Raw genomic sequence first — 21,803 nt, 5'->3', positions numbered from 1 at the left:
GCCGATGCCTGAAATCGGCTCGGTTGGGTGAGCTGTTGGCTCGGCTCACTTCTCGGTTCGCTTCGGTAGTGAATGAGCCGCTCGAGCCGTTGAGAGCCATAAACCCGGTCCCAGGTGTTTTGAACATGTTTGGCTGAAGCCTATAAGTATTAACAATTTTTGGTTCGAGCCCGAATACTTCCCCTTTCGGAACTCAAACTCAGAACGTGACCGATGTCGTAGCCTCCTGAAGATTTCTCGACGACCGAGATCGACAGTAAATTAGCTTTCACTATTCAGATACAAACCGCATATGTTTTAAAGGTTATACGCGGTGTTGATATAATAATAATAATAATAATAATAATAATAATAATAATAATAATAATAATAATAATAATAATAATAATAATAATAATAATAATAATAATAATAATGACATTAAAAGTTTTAAACTTGCCTTAAAATTTGGCAAAACTTACTTAAAAGTAGAGATTTCGGGGAAAGGGTTCCGTACCTTCAAGGCACACCTCTGCAACCACTAAAATTTTAAACTAGAGCGTTCCACTGAAGTTTCATGTAGAAAATATTCTACTGTATGTTTTAAGGAAAATAACTGTAATTTAAATAACTGAATATTCCACAACAGTAAAGCATATAATAAATTAATATTTAGGATATGCAGAGGTAAATATAAAAGCTTTTCTACAAAAATACCCACACAGACCATAATTCAATGATCTCTGAAATACAATGTAAGGAAATAGCCTATGAGTTTCAGTCTACAGAGCAATTATTACTTAAAGAATGGACATAAACTACTTCGAGAATCGAGACAAGACGGGAAATGTTTACGATACTTTCGTGTGGTCTCGATTCTCATCTCCAAAGCGAGACGAAAATTTTGAGTTAGCCTTGTCCCGTCTCGAAAGTAAAATGTTAATTCTCATGTTAATTTGTTTGTTTTACAAACGAGATGAGATATTTCCTCTTATCGTGGGCAACATTAAACCAAACCGAAATATTCTTTCCAAATGTCACGTTTCTGCTTGTTATGGTATGACCTAAGCGTTAATTAGCTCCTAGCTTTTAATCTTCTACCAGATAATAATGATTATTATTAGTTTATTGTTGTTACTATTATTATTTCTGAAGATTTAGTAGTTCAAGTATTGAAACATCCGAGTATTCAAGTATCTGAATATAATAAAACATATGTCATCGCCGATCAATCGCTGTCAAAAATCCTAAAGTAAAAAAAATGCGACGTGGATTCGAACAAGCACTTTGACCACTGAACCGCGATCGCTCCGCGGTAAAGATTTCTCTTTAGTCTGGTTACGTTAGGTTTCTTTGTCTTCCCTTGCAAACTTGTATGTTATATTTCTTCGATTCAAAATGACTTTCGTATTTCTTTTATGATGTCGGCAAAGTTAACATTAATAACTGGAGTTGTTCTTAAACCGTTAGTTCACAAGTTGTTTTTTTCTCCACACGAAACTACAGATATGACAGATTGAATTCTCATGCTCTCCATTGCTTTCAAAACAATCGCCATTACCTGGTCAAAGACTTATTTGCGCCACGATTCAAATTAATCAAAATAAATTCATTTTTCTTAACCGGAATTTTCACTCTCCGGATTTCCGAAAATTATGGAATTAAGTTAAACTCCCTATTCAAAAGAATTCCGGAACTCGGGAAGAATTCGGAATTTAGAAAATTTCCTTAATTGAAAAAAACTCCGGATTTAAAAAAATCCGGATTTTTTCGAATTCCAAAATGTTAACGAAATCAGAAATTCCTAAATTCCCGATTTTTCCAAATTCCGGAATTATTCCGAAATCGGAATTTTCCGAATTCCGGAATTTGTCCGATTTTATTTTCGGGAGTCCGGAAAGTAAAAATTCCGGAATTGGCCATCCCTAGTTTATACACAACCTTTCAGATCACTAAGGTAGTAGCTGCCTACAAACAAAGAAGTAATGCATAGCATTTTGTATCCTTCAATACGTCATGTATTAAAATGCGACAGGAGTTACAGTAGCTAACCAGAAATTGAACGTATCTAGCTACTGGAAACTGAGGTATGAAGAATTGTATTTGCCATATCTTTTTATGTCTTATACAACCCTGCAAATCACTGAATATCTAAACGGCTTTCGTTAAATCCAAGTTGTAGTGTTCACAGTTTCATCCATTTGTGTCTATTGTGTCTATATGATAGCTTATTATATGATAGTGTTAGTAAGTCTTTCTCCGCTCTCGCGTAAAGTTGTGATACGATCTACTACATGATACAGAACGAATTATGAATTTAACCAATTTGTTGTATTACTACACATCTGCTTCCGCCTCTGTTAACTCTGGTCGATCTCGTTGATCGCGATATATTTGTTTCCTATACCCCTATATATAAACAGTAACTATTTTAAATTATACTACTGCGCATGCCTCGTAGATAAATATTTCTGATGCCAATAGTTTCCGTTTTGTGCAAGCAATGCTCTTTTTCTGATTCCTTTTCTTATGGCTCTTTTATTGCATTATATGAAGAGCATGTAGGTCTAAATACCTCATGTATTACACAGAATGTAGGTTTAACTGTTCCAGCAAAGAAGGAGCATGTGATCGTAGTATATAACCCAAAGAAATGATAGCTGTTAATACAGTGATCGTAATTCCTAACGACACAGGGGGTTAGGTGCCCTCCCCGCTGGTCTTGTGGCAGTTCGTTGTGAGACGTGGTGTAGTGCACCTAGTGTGTGAGCTCCGCTGTAACTAGGTTATACGTTCGCCTTGACGGCCTTTGTGTTTGATACAATTTCAGTAGTGTGTCTGTCAGTGTACCTAACGCGGATTTCTGCATAGTTTTGTTTAGTGAATCTTAATTGTTGTGTTACTCTACGATAGTCTTGTACCACTTACAATGAATGCTTTACGTAAAAATACAGTTCGAATTGCATTTGACAAGATGACGCGTACTATCAGGCAGTGTAGCCAAGATACAGGCTTGGTTAACTAACGAATTGCAACTAAATATTCAGGATGTTGCAGCGATTCAACTTTATAATGAGGATTTTACTTTGTACATGAAGTTTAAATGACAAGATCACGTGGACACCTTTCTTAGTCAGCACCCGGAAACCATGAATTTTGAGCATGAAAATGGCACAATAAGTCAAGTACAGTTGCCCAGTGCAAGTATACAATTTACCCGTGTACGCGTATTGGATCTCCCAATGGAAATCACTAATGATGAACTTAGTGCAGTGTTTCGCCCCTATGGGAAAGTGATACATGTCACGGAGGAAATGTGGTCCAGTACGTTACCATTTCCAGTTTATAATGGCAATAGACTCGTTCAAATGATTTTAGGGAAACATATTCCCTCTAAAATTGTGGTTCGTGCACGTCGCAAGTGCCTGTCCACGGAAAGCTAAACCCCAGGTGATATCAACTTCAGCTCCCACTGCATTTAAGATGACTGAACTTTTCAGTGGTAAGATGCCAACAACTCCTAGTTATTGCCCTTCTTCACCCGATTTACAGTTGCCAACGGTTTATACTGTCCAACCAATGGTCCTAGAAAGCACCCCCTCCCCTTCGGCTCCTAATTTACAGGATGAGAGGAATTTTACCCAGTTGCCCCTCAAAAGTGAATCTCTTCAGTCAGCTGTATCCGAGAAGCAGAGTAAAGAGGGCAGTGCCCCTCATGCTACCTCCAAGATGATTCCCACTACTGCAACGACCCTGTCATCTGACCTCTCGCCCGACTGTAAACAGCCTGAAGTGTCTATTAACCAAGAAGCGCATGTGACTCCCCCTGTTGTATTAGAGCCTCCGTTACAGCCAGTGCAAAGTGAAAACGTGTCAAAGAAAAGGAAAACAAAAGTATCTACTGAACGGAATGACGTAACAAGTGCTTTATCCGTGTGGCCTTCTAGTGCAGTGTCTTCCCTCAATCCAGCAAATGGCGAAAACAATGTTAGCCAGTGAATTCGTAAACAAACCATGTTCCAATTGTTTATATCGTTCTGCGATCTTACACGTTTCAGACACGAGACCAACAACACACCGCACAGCTCTTCTCTCTCTCTTTTTTTTTCAAGGTTGATAGTTTCACGGTCTGGTAGTAATTTTGACTCTAAAGTAAGATTTTCGTAATAGTACCTGGGATACGAAAGCTTTGTTTACATTGTCTTCTATTATATGCTGTTATATAGGTTGTTTACAATTGTACCGTCTGTTAAGAAACGTACCAGAGAGGTCTTTTCGTTTCTTTTTGTTTCTGCTGTTCCTGTGCGCTATATCCGGGTCGATGCAAGACGTTCGTAAGCCAAATGTTCGATCATATATTACCTTAAATTTGAATGGAATTCAAAGTGATGCTAATCGCAATCTTTTACGAAGCTTTATCAACCAAACATCGACTGACTATTTTATTACAAGAAGTGGGGTTTGCAGAATTTGACTTTTTACCCCAATATATTGCATATGTCAATATAGGACCAGCGCACCGGGGTACAGCTATATTAAGTAAACGAGGTATAGAGGTCTCAAATGTTATTCATTTGCCGTCTGGCAGGGGTATTTGCATTACTTGTGACAATATTACGATCATTAATATTTATTTGTATTCTGGCACTAATAATCGAATAGCACGGAAACAGTTTTACTCTACTGAAATCTTACCATTATTTCCGAATGTTTCGAATAACATAATACTTGCAGGCGATTTTAATGCTGTCTCTAGAGCAATTCATACCACGGGAAAGTTTATTCCATCACCTGCCCTACAGCAGCTAGTTTCATCAATACCTTTCAAGGACGTCTGGGTCCACCACCGGCGAGATCTCCAATTCACTTTTAAAAATTCTAGTATGAGCAGTCGATTGGACCGAGTTTTGGCCACAACTAATCTAGTATCCTCCATCACTGATATTCATTTGAAATTAGTTCCGTTCAGTGATCATGCCGCAGTAATCTGGACATGTAAATTGCCGCTAGGTGTTTCTACAACGTATCGAAAAACAGCTTGGAAATTGAATACTCAGTTACTTACTGACCCGACACGAAATGTTTGTTTAGAACTTAATGGACGTACTGGCTCCGCCAACGTCACTACTACCTGACACTAAATGACTGGTGGGTCAAATATGTGAAGCCTAAAATAAGAAGTTTTTTTTCAAATAGCAAGGAGCTGAAAACAAACGAGACCAGCGTGACACCCTAGAGTATCTTTACAGAGCGCTGCATGAACTTTGGATCCGGCCCAGCCCTCCGCAAAATATGATTGCAATTCACAAAACGAAGGCATGGATAAAACAACTTCATTCTAATGATGTACGCAAATATGTTCATACCCTGCCAGACGGAGACTGTCTGCCCGATGAACACATTACATTTTATCACTATATGGGGAAAAATAAACGTCATGTTGGGAAGGTGATTGACACACTGAATCATAATAATACCAAACTTACGGCCCTCCCTAGCATTCAAAAAGTTTTCTTTGACCATTATACAACGTTATATGCTGCCACTACGGACCCTCGCCAAGGGTATCACAATTATTTAAATTTGTTGCTCCCACAATTATCAGCGGCTGATAATCAGACATTAACTGCACCACTAACAGAAGCGGAAACACTTCACACGCTCAAGCAATGCAATCCTACCTCATGTCCCGGGAGTGACGGTTTGCCGTATGCACTCTATCAACAGTATTGGGATATCATAGGCGTGGATATGGTAATATTGTATAATAAACTCTATGCTACACCACACTTGCTTCAAAATGATGGTCATGTGATCTTTATTCCTAAGTCTTCTGATGCCAACACTGTCACACAATATAGGCCAATCACCTTCCTCAACACCGATCTCAAATTGTTTAGTAAAGTTCTAGTGCGACGCCTCAAATCAATATTTCAAGACAAAATGAGTTCATTTCAGGCTCCTCTTAATCCACATAAGAATGTTTATTATGCGCTGACCAAGATTCGGGATGTAGGTTATTTTACGTTTAATAGAAAACCGGCTTGCCTGATATCCCTTGATTTTCAAAATGCATTTGATCGATTATCTCATGCCTTTCTGTTTGTTGTGCTACGAGCGTATAATTATCCGGAAGTTTTCCTTAAGTTTCTCACTCACATTTATAGCACAGCCACGACTAAGCTTCAAATAAATGGTTTTTCTACTGCTCCCATTCCATTACAGAAAGGAGTTCGTGAGGGTTGCCCGATTTCCATGTTTTTGTTTGGCCTCGCACTTGAACCTTTATTATATAAGTTAGCTGCATTATACAACCTGATCTGAATGACCTGCAAAATATATCGGTTACTGCCTTCGCAGACGATGTTAGCCTTAGCTGTACCACTCGACAACAATTTCACTATATTATTGACCAATTACAACAATTTAGTGCTCTTAGTGGCGAATTGCTTAATTTACAAAAGACGAAAGTGTTCCCCTTTCATTCTTGTACTATGGACGGCATACCCCTACCATTTGCCAACATAGAACTGGTTACGAAAGTGAAAATCTTGGGCATAACGTTTTCTAATTCGGACAGTTTACAGTATGAATATATTTGGGATCCTCTCCTTCAAAAATTACGAATGCTCAGTCTAAATCACAAATTGCGCAACTTAAACTTAATCCAACGTAATTGGTACATCAATAGTTATTTATGTGCTAAATTGTGGTACTCCGCTCATATATATCCCAATAGTGATTTGTATGTTTGTAAAATAAATTCCCTAATTGGTTGGTTTCTGTGGGCAAGGCATTATTTTCGTGTCAAGAGTGACACTGTTACCCTACCCCTTGACCGTGGGAGCTTGAACCTAATATCAGTCAGAGCTCAATGTAATGCATTCTTTCTAGCTAATAATTATAAACAATTTCAAGTTACTGACCAAATCACCCACCTATGGATTTCTTGTTGGATCTCTTCCCTCCCTGCACCTAATTCTCCTAATATGATGTCACTAATATAGGCCCCGGTGTATATTCAACACTGCGTGCATGGTTAGTCCTACCATGATCCTATCTCTGATCCTACCAACTACTTCCATATCCGCTTTCTATCCACACACTTCCATGCACCTCTTTGCAATAATATCGTTCCGCGTATCCAAATGAAATTTCCCACAAAAATTGGTCCAGAATATGGTTCAATATTCATAACATCACGTTGACATCAGCGGTCGTGAGAGTCTGGTATACAATAGAAAATGAGCTCGTACCTACTCATGTTAAGTTAAAACGTATTAGTGTACTCCCTACGGATATGTGTCAACACTGTAATCAGGAAGACACGCTAGAACACAGACTGACACTCTTTTTCTATCTGGGCTAAATTACAACGCCTGTTAAGTGTGGTTTGCCGAGAACCTGCACATAAATTTGATCATAATTATGCTTTGTTCCCAGACTATAAGTTTTTTCCAATCACGAAAACCAATAGCGTCACATGGTTAATTGGTCAAACGATTTTTTATCTTATGTACACATATCCGTATGGAAATGAATATGCATATGTGATGTTTCTTAAAAGTGCTTGTAAACAATTTTCTGTAAATGTAGCTCAAAAATATTTTTCATTTTATTTACGTATACTATGTACTGAATATCTGTCCCAAGCTGTTTTAGCTTCATGTAACTCTTCTGCAAATGGCAAATAAAAAAAGTGGCCAGCACGTGCGGCTATGGTGTATTGTGTCCGGGGTTTGATTCCCGGCGGGAGAGCATTTATTATTTTTAACTGTTACTTGTTTCTGTGTTCGTGTCCCTGTCGTTAAAAGTTATTAGAAAAAGCAAGTTAAACGAGTGAAACAAGTAACATTAGCAATAAGTAAGTTACAGAAACACGTTCGGTGAGTCAGTTAAAAAAAGTGGACAAAGCACTGACTATTCGCGCCGTCCACGTGAGTTCGAATCAATCTCGGCTTCATTTTTTAACCATTTGAGAGAAAGTTTTGTTTCTTTTCGCTACAGGTAGTCACTCTTTTCGTATTTTTCTCTGTCCTTCACAGTTAAAGTAACTGGCTATTCTTATTCTTTCTACGAATGATGGATCTTCTCTTTGATTTCATGTCGCACATGCACACGTAATGAATAGACGATGTTGATAATAATAATATGAAATATTACTAGATAACTCCTGCATGTATTTCGACAATGTCATTTTATATTATTATGTAGAAATAAGTAAGGCTGCCTACGCCTCCCCCCCCCGCTAATTTTTTCGATGCCTCTTATGGGTCCACGGTGTCCAACGTTGGTCCCATCTCACTATTATCTCCTGTTCTCTCAATATAAGTTCTCTTTAGACATTTTGCTTAAAGAGGTCTCTGCCGTGGCCCCATGACTCCCCATGACAATGACTCTTTGTTCATTTTACATTGAAATCGCTTATTTTACTGAGTACAATGAGTGAATACTGTCCAACGTTGCTCCCATCACTCGACAACTCCCCGCTCTCTCGATATAAATTGCTGATATTTTGTTTGTAAGTGAGATATGGAGTTACAATCATTGCGTTTGAAGAAGAATTGAGGAAGATATTGTCTTGCCACAAAAAACACCTGCTATTATTATTATTATTATTATTATTAGTAGTAGTAGTAGTAGTAGTAGCAGTAGTAGTAGTAGTATTGCTTTAGTTACCACTAAAGTTGTCTACCTTTTGCAATGCAATGTGTTACTAAAAAGCAAATCAAATAACACTCCTCGCCATTCACACTTCCGAACTCGAAATACATGATTTACAGTTCTCTGTGTTTGCGGAAAGCACATTTATTATATTATTCTTTCAAATAACACATTTCACAAGTTACTTCACTTTCAATGTGTAATTTCATATCATCACTAACAATCATCTTGTTTCGATAGGAAAATATTCCCCCTCCTGCAAAAAAGCCTGACCGCAGCGAAAGGGCGTGAACCTTCTTTAGGCGATTAATCGGGTCCAATATTTCAATAAAAGAGGATAAGTCCCTGCACACAAATATTTCAGTAAAAGAGGAAAAGTTACTCAAACTTTCTGAATACTTATTTATGGGCGAAATTTGATTCCCTTGGAACTTTTTAAGATTTTGAAGGTCCACCATTTTGTACATTTTCGTCTGATTATTCTGGTTAACGAACTCATCAAGATATTTCAGCAGTTAACGTTTGTGCCAAGTTTTGTGTCAATCAGCTGAAAATTAGGGTGGTTTTGGCATTTTAAAATAGCGTAGATAGATAGGTAGATAAATAGATAGATAGATAGATAGATAGATACACAGAGGGAGAGAGAAAGTGTTTTGCTCCTTTCTCGCACGTGTGCTGCGTCAGAGCTAAACCGTGCCTCTTTGCAAAACGTATTGACCAGCCTAACCAAAACGCAAGCCTCTTATTTGCTAACATAGAAACGTGGTCGAGAGCTGTAAGGCATGTAGAGATTGTATTTTTAATAACCATCATTATTGGTTCGAACCTTTCTACTTCCATGTTGTTTTTTTTTTTTTTTTTACTTTTTGCAGCTACGTCGGAACGTTCAATTTTTATTCTTTACTAAATCCAAATGGCGTTTACATTGAAAATAACAAGAATTTTGGTGACATTTGTTCGGATATTCTTCTCTTACGAAATGAAGACAAGAATAAAAACAATACGCAAAGACAAAAAGTATTATCAGTACTAAACATTACCAAAAATAATTCCTACGAAAGACTAAATACGACCTCTTTACCATATCTCACGAGCTGTATGTATTATTAACAAAATTTTTTAAAAATGTCCTTGGCGGCGATTCGAACTGGCATCCTTTGCACTTGTAAGCCAGCACCTTAACCACTGCACCACGATCATAGCGTGGTAAACATTTAGTTGTCGGCGTATTTTTTGTATTTGTGTTTTCTGTTCCCACTTCGACAATATTTACTCTATTTTCTCCGTTTAGCAGCTTTTTTTGGCTTTCTCTTTCAGTGTCGTCCTTTATCTACACTATGCACTATTCGTATTCACAGCTTGTGCCCTTCTGCAATGTCTTATTCAGATTAGACTTTTCTTCTTACCCGTCAGTAAACATTTGATTGATTTAATTCTCATACTCTCCACGGATGGAGCGCAGGAAAGCCAGAATCGAAAAATAGGTGTACATTTACTTTCCTGAATGATAATACATATTTTTAGTGAAGAAACGGAATACTGCGTACATCACTGAATAAAAACATAGGAAGGAAAATGGTAAATATAATACACAGAATTTTCGGAACACAACACATCTTTTGTTATCCGACACCATAAAAAAATTTTCCGCTGTCTCTATTGCGTATTTTTAAAACATCAATTATGAAAAAAACAGTTTGAAGCCAGTGAAGCAAACACTACTAAATCTCTAATTTCAATCCAATTACCCTCAACACTAGTGCTCTCCGAATCTCCTAAAGCGGAGAATCTATTCAAAACTTCAATCTGGTATTCCTCTCTTAACTGGCTCTCTTTTATTTTTTTAAAATTAAATCTCTGCGTTTCCGGACATTGTATATTCCCTTTATTCAATGATAATCTCTCTCTTATTATCGCTGCTACCATGTAGTCGTCAGTGAAACAATCAGCTCCTCTAAACGGCCGGAGATCAATTATGCTAGATTGCCTTCTTCTAACTACTAAAACGTGATCAATTTGATTATGTGGTTTTCCGTCTGGTAAGGCTACGTGTATTTATGAAAGTCGCGATGTGGAAATTGTGTACTCTTCGCGATTAGCTTTTTGGATGTTGCAATGTTCACGAGTCTAACACCGTTGTCATTACTTTCCTTATGAAGACTTTTGTTCCCTATAACTGGTTTGAAAATATCCTCTCGTCCTACCTTCGCATTGAAGTTTCCTAATAGAATTTTCATATGATATTGCGGGAGTTGGTCAAATATCCGTTCCACTTCTTAGTAAAAACTGTTTTTTATATCGTCATCCTTATCTTCTGTTAGTGCATGTACATTTAAAACAATAATATCACACTACCGACCCTTCTGCTTAATTGCTGTTAATATTCGTTTGTGAACGAAAAGCCCTGTTCCTAATTGGTGGTTTTTATTTTCTTCCGCGTAAAATAACGTAACATTTCCAGAATTCAAAAATTCATTTCATTTCACCTAAATTCCTGAACTCCTACTAGATCCATCATGTATTTCTTTAACTCACTCGTTACGGATTTTATCGCGTCTGCCCTATAAAGACATCTAATATTCCATGTTCCAAATCTCATGTCCATTTTCTTTTGCTGAGGTCGTGCCAAGTTAACAGTCCTTGTCCGAGGCTTTTGTGAATGTTTCTGAGTAAGTGTTTTTTTTTTTTTTTTTTACAAGAGGAGGTTGTTAGCCTTTCCCAAACCCCCTAGCTGGAGTTCCACTCCTAGTCCTCTGTCCGCGACTGCTGATTGAGTATATTCGTAGCTAAGCTCTACATCTAGAGGCCTTCTGCTCGATCCACAACCTGAGGATGCGCCATGCGGCAGTGATAGGATTTATTGTTCTGTTCCGAATGGTCAGAATCAAAGCAACCTAAGAATGATAGAAGCTGAAGGGACACAAAAGAAATGAAAATATTGACCTCCGGAAAAGTATGTTTGAACTGTGACCTTAACGGCCCTAACATGGTGAAAACTATGTAAATAACACGTTTGTTTAAGCTTTGTTTCTAACTTTGAAAATGTTGCCATCACTAAATATATGTAAATCCTGAGAGCATTACAAAATTTTTAACAGAAACATAATCAGCGACTTATCCTACCAATTTTTTCTATGATTGTTTTGGAAATTTTAAACTCACAAAGATTCAAAGAAAATGCCCACTGATATTTTTATAAAATGCATATTTACACCTACATAGTATCGACAATCTGTGAAACTTTCGAGTATGTATGACACAATAATTCGGTAAAGGGTTGGAGCAGGGGATCAATTTTTTGAGGTAGTATTAGGTTCAAGGGTAATGTTTTGGATCAGTAACGACTTAAATTGCATTAAGGCCGATTTCACTATTTTTTTCAGGAAAGAACCTTTAAGTTTCGAATAAAGAAACTTGCAGTGAATGAATTTATGTCTCTCTTTGTGCTGCAAATCTTGAAATTTACCGTAAATGTTATCATTAGAACGTAAGATAAATCCTTGGGATGTTATTTTATAATATATGATTATCTTTGGGAAGGAAGTTTTCAACAGTTGTTCTCCAACAACTTATATTTTTGTACAGACTGAGACGGAAACTTTTTAAAAATATAACTTGAAGGAAAGAAAAAAATGAATCTTCTCTTGCAGTTCGAAAAAAACTCTTCCCCTACTTTATAAAAGCAAAATTAAGTAAATAAATGAAAATAAAATAAAAACATAGTACGAATATCCTACTAAAAGCAGTAAGGCAGAGTTTTAAGAAAATATAACGTTTTCCCTGCGTTTTTATGACATAGATGTTATAGCAGATATACGAAGTATGCAGAAAATTAGAAACTCCTACGGAAAAGTTACATTTTAGATATAGGCTGTGGATATTTCCAATTTTTTTGGAGCGTGAGGCTTAAAGGGAAGTATATTTCAATATTTGTTTAACTCTTAATTAAATTTTGAAGATCATACTCTTTAAAATAAGGCAAATATTACACCCATGTACGACATGCACTCCTGTTTAAAGCTAACATTGACCTTTGCTTCATTCCATACGTAAATGTTTTAAAACACTTTAAGTTGACTTACATACAAAGGGATGCATACGAAGTAATGGCACGACTATTATAATTCACAAATAGCTGTATTAAGTTGAAATTACATGCTACATGCCTTCAATGTACTCACTCCCAATGTCCACAACAATCTGCCACACGTAATGGAAGACACCGTACTCCGTCAGCACTTTCTTCTCTGGTAACGTCTCGCAGTGAACGCCCTATGGCATTGCGAATTGATAATCTGGTGTTGTATTGTTGTTCACGAAGCGGTTCCTTCATCTTGGCAAAAGCTTCGTTATCGTAATGACATATATTCGGCGAATACGGTGGATGTTCTACAATCTTCCAATGCCAGTCACGTAAAAGATTCATCACACCATTGGCTGTGAGACAGCGTTCGTTGTCATAAAGATGTTGGAGGTCCATATAGAAAGATCAGGACACTTTCTTTGAACTGCGGGACTTAGATGGTGTTGTAAAATACTTCAGTAATAGCGAGTATTCACAGTTTGACTGACTCACCCTACAGCATTTCAGCTAGTCTCAGTTACTCAACGGACATTTCCTTCGCAGAAGCTGCTACCTCGCGTTTCTCTGCCACTTAGATGGTACGTGCAGGCAGGGTTGCCATTACATATTATCCATCCCATGTATTGTCTGTCAGGAAATAAATATACACCTGTTTTTTGAGCCTGGCATTCCTGCGCTCCATCCATGGAGACTATGAGAATTAAATCAATCAAATATTTACTGAAGGCCAACAAGAAAAGTCTAATATGAATAAGACTTTGCAGAGGGGCACAAACTGTGAATACGAATAGTGCATAATGTAAATAAAGGACGACACCGAAAGAGAAAGCCAGAAACAGTTGCTAAACGGAGAAAAAATAGTAAAAATTGTCAAAGTGGGAACGTAGAACACAAATAGAACAAATACGGCTACAACAAAATATTCACAAAGCTCTGATCTTGGTGTAGTGGTTAAGGTGCTGGCTTACAAATGCAAAGAACGGAAGTTCGAATCTCCTGCAAGAACATTTTTAAAGATTTTTATTAATAATACATATATCTCATAAGAGATTGAAAAAGAGATCGTATTTACTATTTCGAAGCAATTATTGTTGTGAATGTTTAGTAATGATAATAATTTCTGTCTTTGCGTATTGCTTTTGTTCTTGTCGTCATTTCGAAAGGGAAGAATATCCGAATAAATGCAAACAAAATCCCTCTTATTTTGATTGTAAACGCTATTTACAATTAGTAAAGAATAAAAATTGAACGTTACGACGTAACTGCAAAAAGTAAAAAAAAACATGAAATTGGAGGGTCTTGAACCCATACTCATGGTTATTAAAAATACAATCACTACATGCCTTAAACCTCCCGACCACGTTTCTACGGTGAGTACCAAGAAGCTTGTATTTAGGTTAAGCTGGTCAATACGTTTTGCAAAGAGGCCCTGTTTAGCTCTGACGCAGCACAGGTGTCTATCTATCTATCTGTATATATATATAACGCCATTTGTGAATGCCATAACCACCATAATTTTCAGCGGATTGAGACCAGACTTGGCACAAACATTAATTATTGAAAAGTTTTGAATGAGTTCGTTAGCCAAAATAATCAGATGAAAATGTTGAAAATGGCGGCCTTTTAAACTCTTTAAAAGTTCAAAAGGAAATAATTTTCGTTCATAAATGGGTAATCAAAATGTGTCAGTGACTTTTCCTCTTTTACTTAAATATTTTTGTGCAGGGACTTATCCTCTTATATTGAAATATTGGACCCGATTTAATCATCTAAAGAAGGTTCATGCCCTTTTGCTACGGTCAGGCTTTTCCCTTTGCAAGGGGGGATAATTTCCTATCGGAACAGGTTGATTATTATTGATGATATGAAGTTACACATTGAAAGTGAAGTAACTTGTGAAACGTGTTATTTGAAAGAATAATATAATAAATGTGCTTTCGTCTAACGCAGACAACTGTAAATCATGTATTTCGATTTCGCGAGCGAGAATGACGAGGAGTGTTATTTGATTTGCTTTTTAATAACACACTGCATTGCAAATAGTAGTAGGCAACATTAGTAATAAGTAATAAAATAATAATAATAATAATAATAATAATAATAATAATAATAATAATAATAATAATAATAATAATAAAAACAATATCAAAACCTTAAAATTTTTGGCAAACATATTTAAAAATAGAGATTTCGGGGAAAGGGTTCCGTACCTTCAAGACACACTTCTGCAACTACCCACATTTTAAACAAAAGCTTTCCACAAAAATTTCATGTAGATAGTATTCTGCTGTATGTTTTAAGGAAAATAACGCCAATAAAAGTAACTGAATATCACTTAACAATAAAACATATAGTAAACTAATTTTTAGAATATTCAGTGGTAAATATAAAAGCTTTGCTTCAAACATACCTACACAGACCATAATTCAATGAAGTCTGAAATACAAAGTAACGAAATAACCTATGAGATTCAATCTTCAGAGCAATTGTTACTTAAAAAATGGACGTAAACTATTTCAAGAATCGAGACAAGACGAGACATGTTTACGATACATTTCGTCTCGTCTCGATTCTCATCTCCGAAGCGAGACGATAATGTGTGTTAGCTTTGTCCCGCCTCGAATGTAAAATGTTTTTTCTGGTGTTATTTTGTTTGATTTGGAATCAAGAGGAGAAATTCCTCTTATCGTGGGCACCGTTAAACAAAACCGAAATATTATTCGCACATGTCACATTTTTGCTTGAAATGTTATGACCTGAGCGATAACTAGCTTTTAGCTTTTAATCTTCTATGAGATAATAATAATTATTATTAGTTTATTATTATTACTATTATCACTCCTGAAGATTTGACAGTTCAGGTATTGAAACATCCGAGTATTCAAATATCTGAATAAAATGAAACATATATTATCGAGATCAATCACCATAAAAAATCCTAAAGTAAAAAAAAAGGAAAAAATATGTCATGTCGACACTAACAAGCACCCTGACTACTAAACCGCGATCGCTACTCGGTAAACGATTAGTCATTAGTTTCGTTACATTAGGTTCCTTTGCCTCAGCCTGCAAAGTTGTATGTTATATTTCTTCGATTCAAAACGTCTTTCGCATTTATGATGATATAAGTGAATAATCTTCGACAAACTTTACATTAATACTTGAGTTGTTCTTAAAACTTTGGTTCACAAGTTTGTCTTTTCTCCACAAGAAACTGCAGATATGACATATTTAACCCTCAAAGTTTTCATTTCTTTCAAAACAGTTGCCATTCCTTGTCAAAGACTATCTCCGCCACGGTACATATTAACCAAAAGAAAATCATTTTCCGGAATCGGAATTTTCACTTTCCGGATTTGGGAAAATTATGAAATTTTGTAAAATTCTGGAATTCAGAAAAAACCCGGAACTCAGAAAAATCCGGAACTCAGAAAGATCCGAAATATAGAAAATTCCGGAAATGGGAAATACCAGGGATTTCGGAAAAAAATTGGAATTCCGGAATGTTAACGAAATCAAAAATTTCTAAATTACGGAGTTTTCTGAATTCCGGAATTATTCCAAAATCGGTATTTGTCTGGTTTATCTTTCCGGTGTCCGGAAAGTAAAAATTCCGGAATTGAACATACCTGGTTTACACATAACTTTCAGAACATTAAACTAATAGCTGTCTACACACAAAGAAGAATTGCAAAGCATTTTGTATCCTGCAATGCGTCATGTTTCAAAATGCGACACGAGTTTCAGTATCCAACCAGAAATTGCATGTATCTAGCTACTGGAAGCTGAGGTATGCGGCACTGTATTGTGTCATATCTTTTTGTGTCTTATACAACCTTGCAAACCCCTGAATATCTAAACGGCTTTCATTAAATCCAAGTTGTAGTATTCACAGTTACATCTATTTGTGTCTATATCATCTTGTTACTAAAGCTTATTATATGATAGCGTTAGTAAGTCTTTCTCTGCTCTCGCGTAAAGTTGTGATTCGATCTACTACCTGATAAAGAACGAATTATGAATTTAACCAAGTTGTTGTATTACTACACATCTGCTTCCGCCTCTGTTAACTCTGATCGATCTCGTTGATCGCGACATACTTGTTTTTTTATATCCCTATATATAAACAGTAACTATTTTAAATTATACTACTGCGCATGCCTCGTAGATAAATATTTCTGATGCCAATAGTTTCCGTTTTGTGCAAGCAATGCTCTTTTTCTGTAGTGGGCAAAGCGCTGTTTTTTCGCGCCGCCCATGCGAGTTTGAATCTATCTTGGCTTCATCTTTTATCCATTTGAAAGAAAGTATTGTTTCTTTACGCTACAGGCAGTCACTCTATTCGTATTTTTCGTCGTCCTACACAGTTAAAGTAATTGTCTATTCTTATTCTTTCTACGAATGATGGATCTTTTCTTTGGATTCTTGTGAAACATGCACACGTAATGAAAAGATTCTATTGATAATAATAATAATAATAATAATAATAATAATAATAATAATAATAATATGAAATATTACTAGCTAACTCGTGTGTATATTTCGCACAATATAAGTAATTTTATATTGCCATGTGGAAATAAGGCTGGCTGGCGCCCCTCCATATTTTTTTCGATGTGCCTAATAGTTCCACTGTGTCCAACCTTGATCCCATCCGATATTACCTCATGTTCTCTCGATATAAGTTATCGACATTTTGCCTAAAGAGGGCTTTGCCTGGCCCCATGACAATGCCTCTTCGTTCTTTTTGCATTGAAATCGCTTATTTTTCTGCGTACTATGAGTGTATACTGCCCAACGTTGCTCCCACCACCCTACCGTTTCCCGTTCTCTCGATATAAATTGTTAATATTTTGTTCGTAAGAGAGATATGACGTTTCAATCATTACGTTTTGTGAAAAATTTAGGAAGATAATGCGTTTCCACAAAAAACACATATTATTATTATTATTGTTATCATTATTATTATTATTATTATTATTATTATTATTATTATTATTATTATTATTATTATTTCACTTACCACTAATGTTGCCTACCACTATTTGCAGTGCAATGTGTTACTAAAAAGCAAATCAAATAACACTCCTTGCCATTCACTCTCCCGTACATGAAATACATGATTTGCAATTCTCTGTGTTATGGGAAAGCACATTTATTATATTCTTCTTTCATATAACACGTTTCACAAGTTACTTCACTTTCAATGTGTAATTTCATATCATCACTAACAATCGTCTTGTTCCGATAGGAAAATATCCTCTTTGTAAAAACAAAAGCCTGGCGGTAGCGAAAGGGCGTGAACCTTCTTTAGATGGTTAATCGGGTCCAATATTTCAATAAAAGTGAATAAGTCCCTGCACACAAATATTTAAGGAAAAGAGGAAAAGTCACTCACACATTTTGTTTACCCATTTATAGGCGAAATTTATTTCCCCAGGAACTTTTAAAGAGTTTGAACGAACGCGTTATAATATCGCTATTGGTGAATGCCATAACCAAAGTAATTTTCAGCGCATTGAGACAAAACTTGGCACAAACATTAATTATTGAAATATCTTAAATGAGTTCGTTAGCCAGAATAATCTGATGAAAATATTTAAAATGGCGGTCGTTCAAACTCTTTAAAAGTTCCTGGGGAAATAAATTGCGCCTATAAATATATATATATATATATATATATATATATATATACAGATAGATAGACAGAGAGAGAGAGAGAAGTTGCCTTGCACCCTTGTCTCTTGTCGCACCTGTGCTGCATCAGAGGTAAACCGGGTCTCTTTGCAAAACGTATTGACCAGCCTAACCTAAACACAAGCCTTCCAGTACTGACCGTAGAAACGTGGTCGAAAGGTTTAAGGCATGTAATAAGTCAATTTTTAATAACCATGAGTATGGGTTCGAAACCCTCCAATTCTATTTTTCACTGTTTCCAGCAACGTAGAAACGTTCAATTTTTATTTTCTACTAGTTGCAAATGGCGCTTACATCATTCGTGGCATTGTTAATTAAATTCGTAAAATAAGTGGAACTTGGTGACATTTGTTCGGATATTCAACTCTTTCGAAATGAAGAAAAAAATAAACGCAATACGCAAAGACAAAAAGTATTATCAGTACTAAACATTACCAATAACAATTGCTACGAAATACTAAATACCAACTCTTTTACCATCTCTCATGTGATTTGTGCATTATTATCAAAATTTTTTTTTTTAAAAATCTTGCAGTGGATTCGAAGTGACGTCGTTTGCATTTGTAAACCAGCATCTTAACCACTACAGCAACATCATAGCTTGGTGAATGTTTAGGTGTCGGCGTATTTTTTGTATTTTTATATTATGTTGCCACTTCGACAATTTTTTCTATTTTTTCTCCGTTTAGCAGCTGTTTCTGGCCTTTTCTTTCGGTGTCGTCTAATATTTACACAATGCACTATTCGTATTCACAGTTTGTCCCCCTCTGCAATGTCTTATTCAGATTAGAATTTTCTTCTTGCTCCTCGTTAAACATTTGATTGATTTAATTCTCATACTCTCCATGGATGGAGCGCAGAAATGCCATACTGGAAAAACAGGTGTACATTTACTTTCCTGACAGACTGTACTTGACAGACTGTATTACAGGAATGCAATCCTAACTTGCATCCTGTCTAAAACTATTATGATGTAAAGAACCAGAATTTACAACTAAAGGAATAAATATAATAAGAATGTACTCACCTGGTATTTTTGGTGGTGGTCCATCTGAAATTATATGTAAAGCGAGACTATATATATATATGTTTTGTTATAGTGATGTGATGAGAGATACTTAGTTTAAATATTGGGTGCAATTACAGTCATGCATGTTTCCCACAGCTTAAGATGAAGTGTAAGCAAAGGATTTACATTTATATTTCCCTTATTGCAAAGGATTTGCATTGTCGCAGGCAATCATCTTAAAAGTGTTATGGCAATTCAATTATTCTATAGAGTTATGAATCTAAACAAAATAATGTAGCATAAATTTGTTATATGTATCGTAATAATATTTACTAGATTTTTTCCTCTGCCATAATTTCTGATGTACAAATTTGGGCCATGATATAAGCATCTTCAACATGTCTATAATGAAAAATATTATTTCAATCATACAGATCATCCTCAATCATTTTTTTGTAATAGTTGAGGTTCTTGAATGCATTATCCAATTTTTAATTTAATAGGAGAATAGGTAGGGTATTTAACTGAAATTAGTTTGTAGCAAGATGAAAAATAATTTCCTAAATAAGGGTAAGTAATTTATGCATAAGAAAGAATATCTATGTTTACGATTTAATATTTTTAGTATTTCCTTAGTCTAGACAGTGTACTTGAAGTACTAAAATGCATTAACGTCAGACTCACCAAATCGGATGCAATAATACGATAAATTTGATGAAAACAGCATATCAAGAAACAAAAAATAACAAAACACTGGAGGTATTTTGTCGTGCTCTGTCACAAAGAAATTTCAATTATGCTACAATCATCGCGTTCCTTGTAGTATAAAAACGAATTTACTAAAATAAGAAAGGACAAGTAAGGTTTAATTGAAGTCTGTTGTAGTTACAATTTAAATTACTGAATAATATAATCTTTCCCTATAAAAGTTAATTATATATAACGTATACTCAAGTCATTCTTACTACAATCTAAAAATAGGTCAAATAAAACCCTTGATAATTATAACATTATTATTGTTAAGTGTCAATTATTGCTGGATGGTTAAATAAGTTCAACTTGTGAGCACTTTGGATTGATATTTAGTGATGCATTAATTCACAAAAGAGTATTTGGTATGCAAAAACACTCGCACATACTCATGCCTGTTTGTGTACCCTACAAAAGATGTATGCGAACTGGACCATAGGAAAACCGAACATACTCTTATATCTACTTTAGTAATGAAGCTGGTTTCCTGATACGCTTTCAAAATCAGCGTCGTCCATAAAGCTATATTCGCAGAGGCACCAGAATGCAATATGTCGCCCTTGACGTTATACGTACAAGTGAGAACCCAAACCGACTGGCATTTGCAAAACGAGTAACTTTAACTAGCAACGAAGACACTGATAAAGAAAGAAGCATATTGTGTGTAAAATGTGTATAATGCGAGTTCAGTGAGTAAATGTGATCAATGCAATTAGAACAACTGATTTAAAAACTGGTTAATTTCTATCCCCGACCAAGTTAGTTTAATGCCCAAAATATTGTTTCCATGGGTTTTCTTTGAGGGATCCCAGTTTTTCCTACATTCTCATTCAACTAATTCTTCCATCGTTATTCATTAGCCTTAATCACTGCTCCATTAACCTAAAATTAATAATCTTGGAAGGATAAATTGTATGATTTCATTTAATTTGAAATGGAATTGCGAGACTAAAGTAGGGTTATGTCTGTTTGTTTGTTTCTTCGATGAGGTTTAGCTCTTCTGTTGAGCACTGACGCTGTAGGAGACGCAGAACTATAGTTTAACGTGGAATATGATCCACCCTAATAGTTGAGATTTTATTACTGTTGTCATGAGAATATGTGACCAAAGAGTTACGTGCTAGCTACTACGTTTGCGGAAGGGCAATATTATATGCGTACGATACGCCAAAACAAGAAACACTAACTGTACCATCGAACTTAATATTTTTGTTGTCATGTTCAAAATGAAGTACTAAACGGCAAGAATACTGCCAAACAAGATAGCATATACTAATAAAACAGAAAAAGCTGTAAGTTCAAAATCCAAAAGGTAGAGATCATTTTAAAACGTTAATACGCTATCAACTTACTTCCATTAATACTTAGCAACAACACACGAATAAACAGACTAATATACTATTGAAGGACATACTCTTGTATCATTGTTAAATTTTTTATATTTCTTTGAGAAAAAAAGATTTGTTTAAACCCTGATAATTTTCAAGAAAGAGGGGATGACATTTGGGCAAGATTGGCCCCGTAATGTGTACTCTTTACATGCCCATTATTAGTTTATGTGCTTATTCATGCGAATTTATGTGTATTTTTAACTCTGGTTATGCATATAAAAATAAAAAA

General features: G+C 35.7%; 1 protein-coding gene across 1 annotated transcript in view; it reads right to left on the bottom strand.

Moving 5' to 3' along the window:
• LOC145682902 (uncharacterized) overlaps positions 1-21,803 on the bottom strand; it is a 1,185,542-nt gene that overhangs the window by 599,113 nt on the left and 564,626 nt on the right. Inside the window, exon 10 of the mRNA XM_081754263.1 lies at positions 19,452-19,475. Within this exon, the coding sequence (XP_081610389.1) occupies positions 19,452-19,475 (24 nt within the window). The remainder of the gene's footprint in view (positions 1-19,451; positions 19,476-21,803) is intronic.

This window comes from Thermobia domestica, chromosome 4 (genome assembly GCF_964235325.1).
Source record: "Thermobia domestica chromosome 4, izTheDome1.hap1.1, whole genome shotgun sequence".
Lineage (NCBI taxonomy): Eukaryota > Metazoa > Arthropoda > Insecta > Zygentoma > Lepismatidae > Thermobia > Thermobia domestica.
Note: the sequence above shows the minus strand (reverse complement) of the source record. Positions and strands in the feature narration are given on the sequence as shown.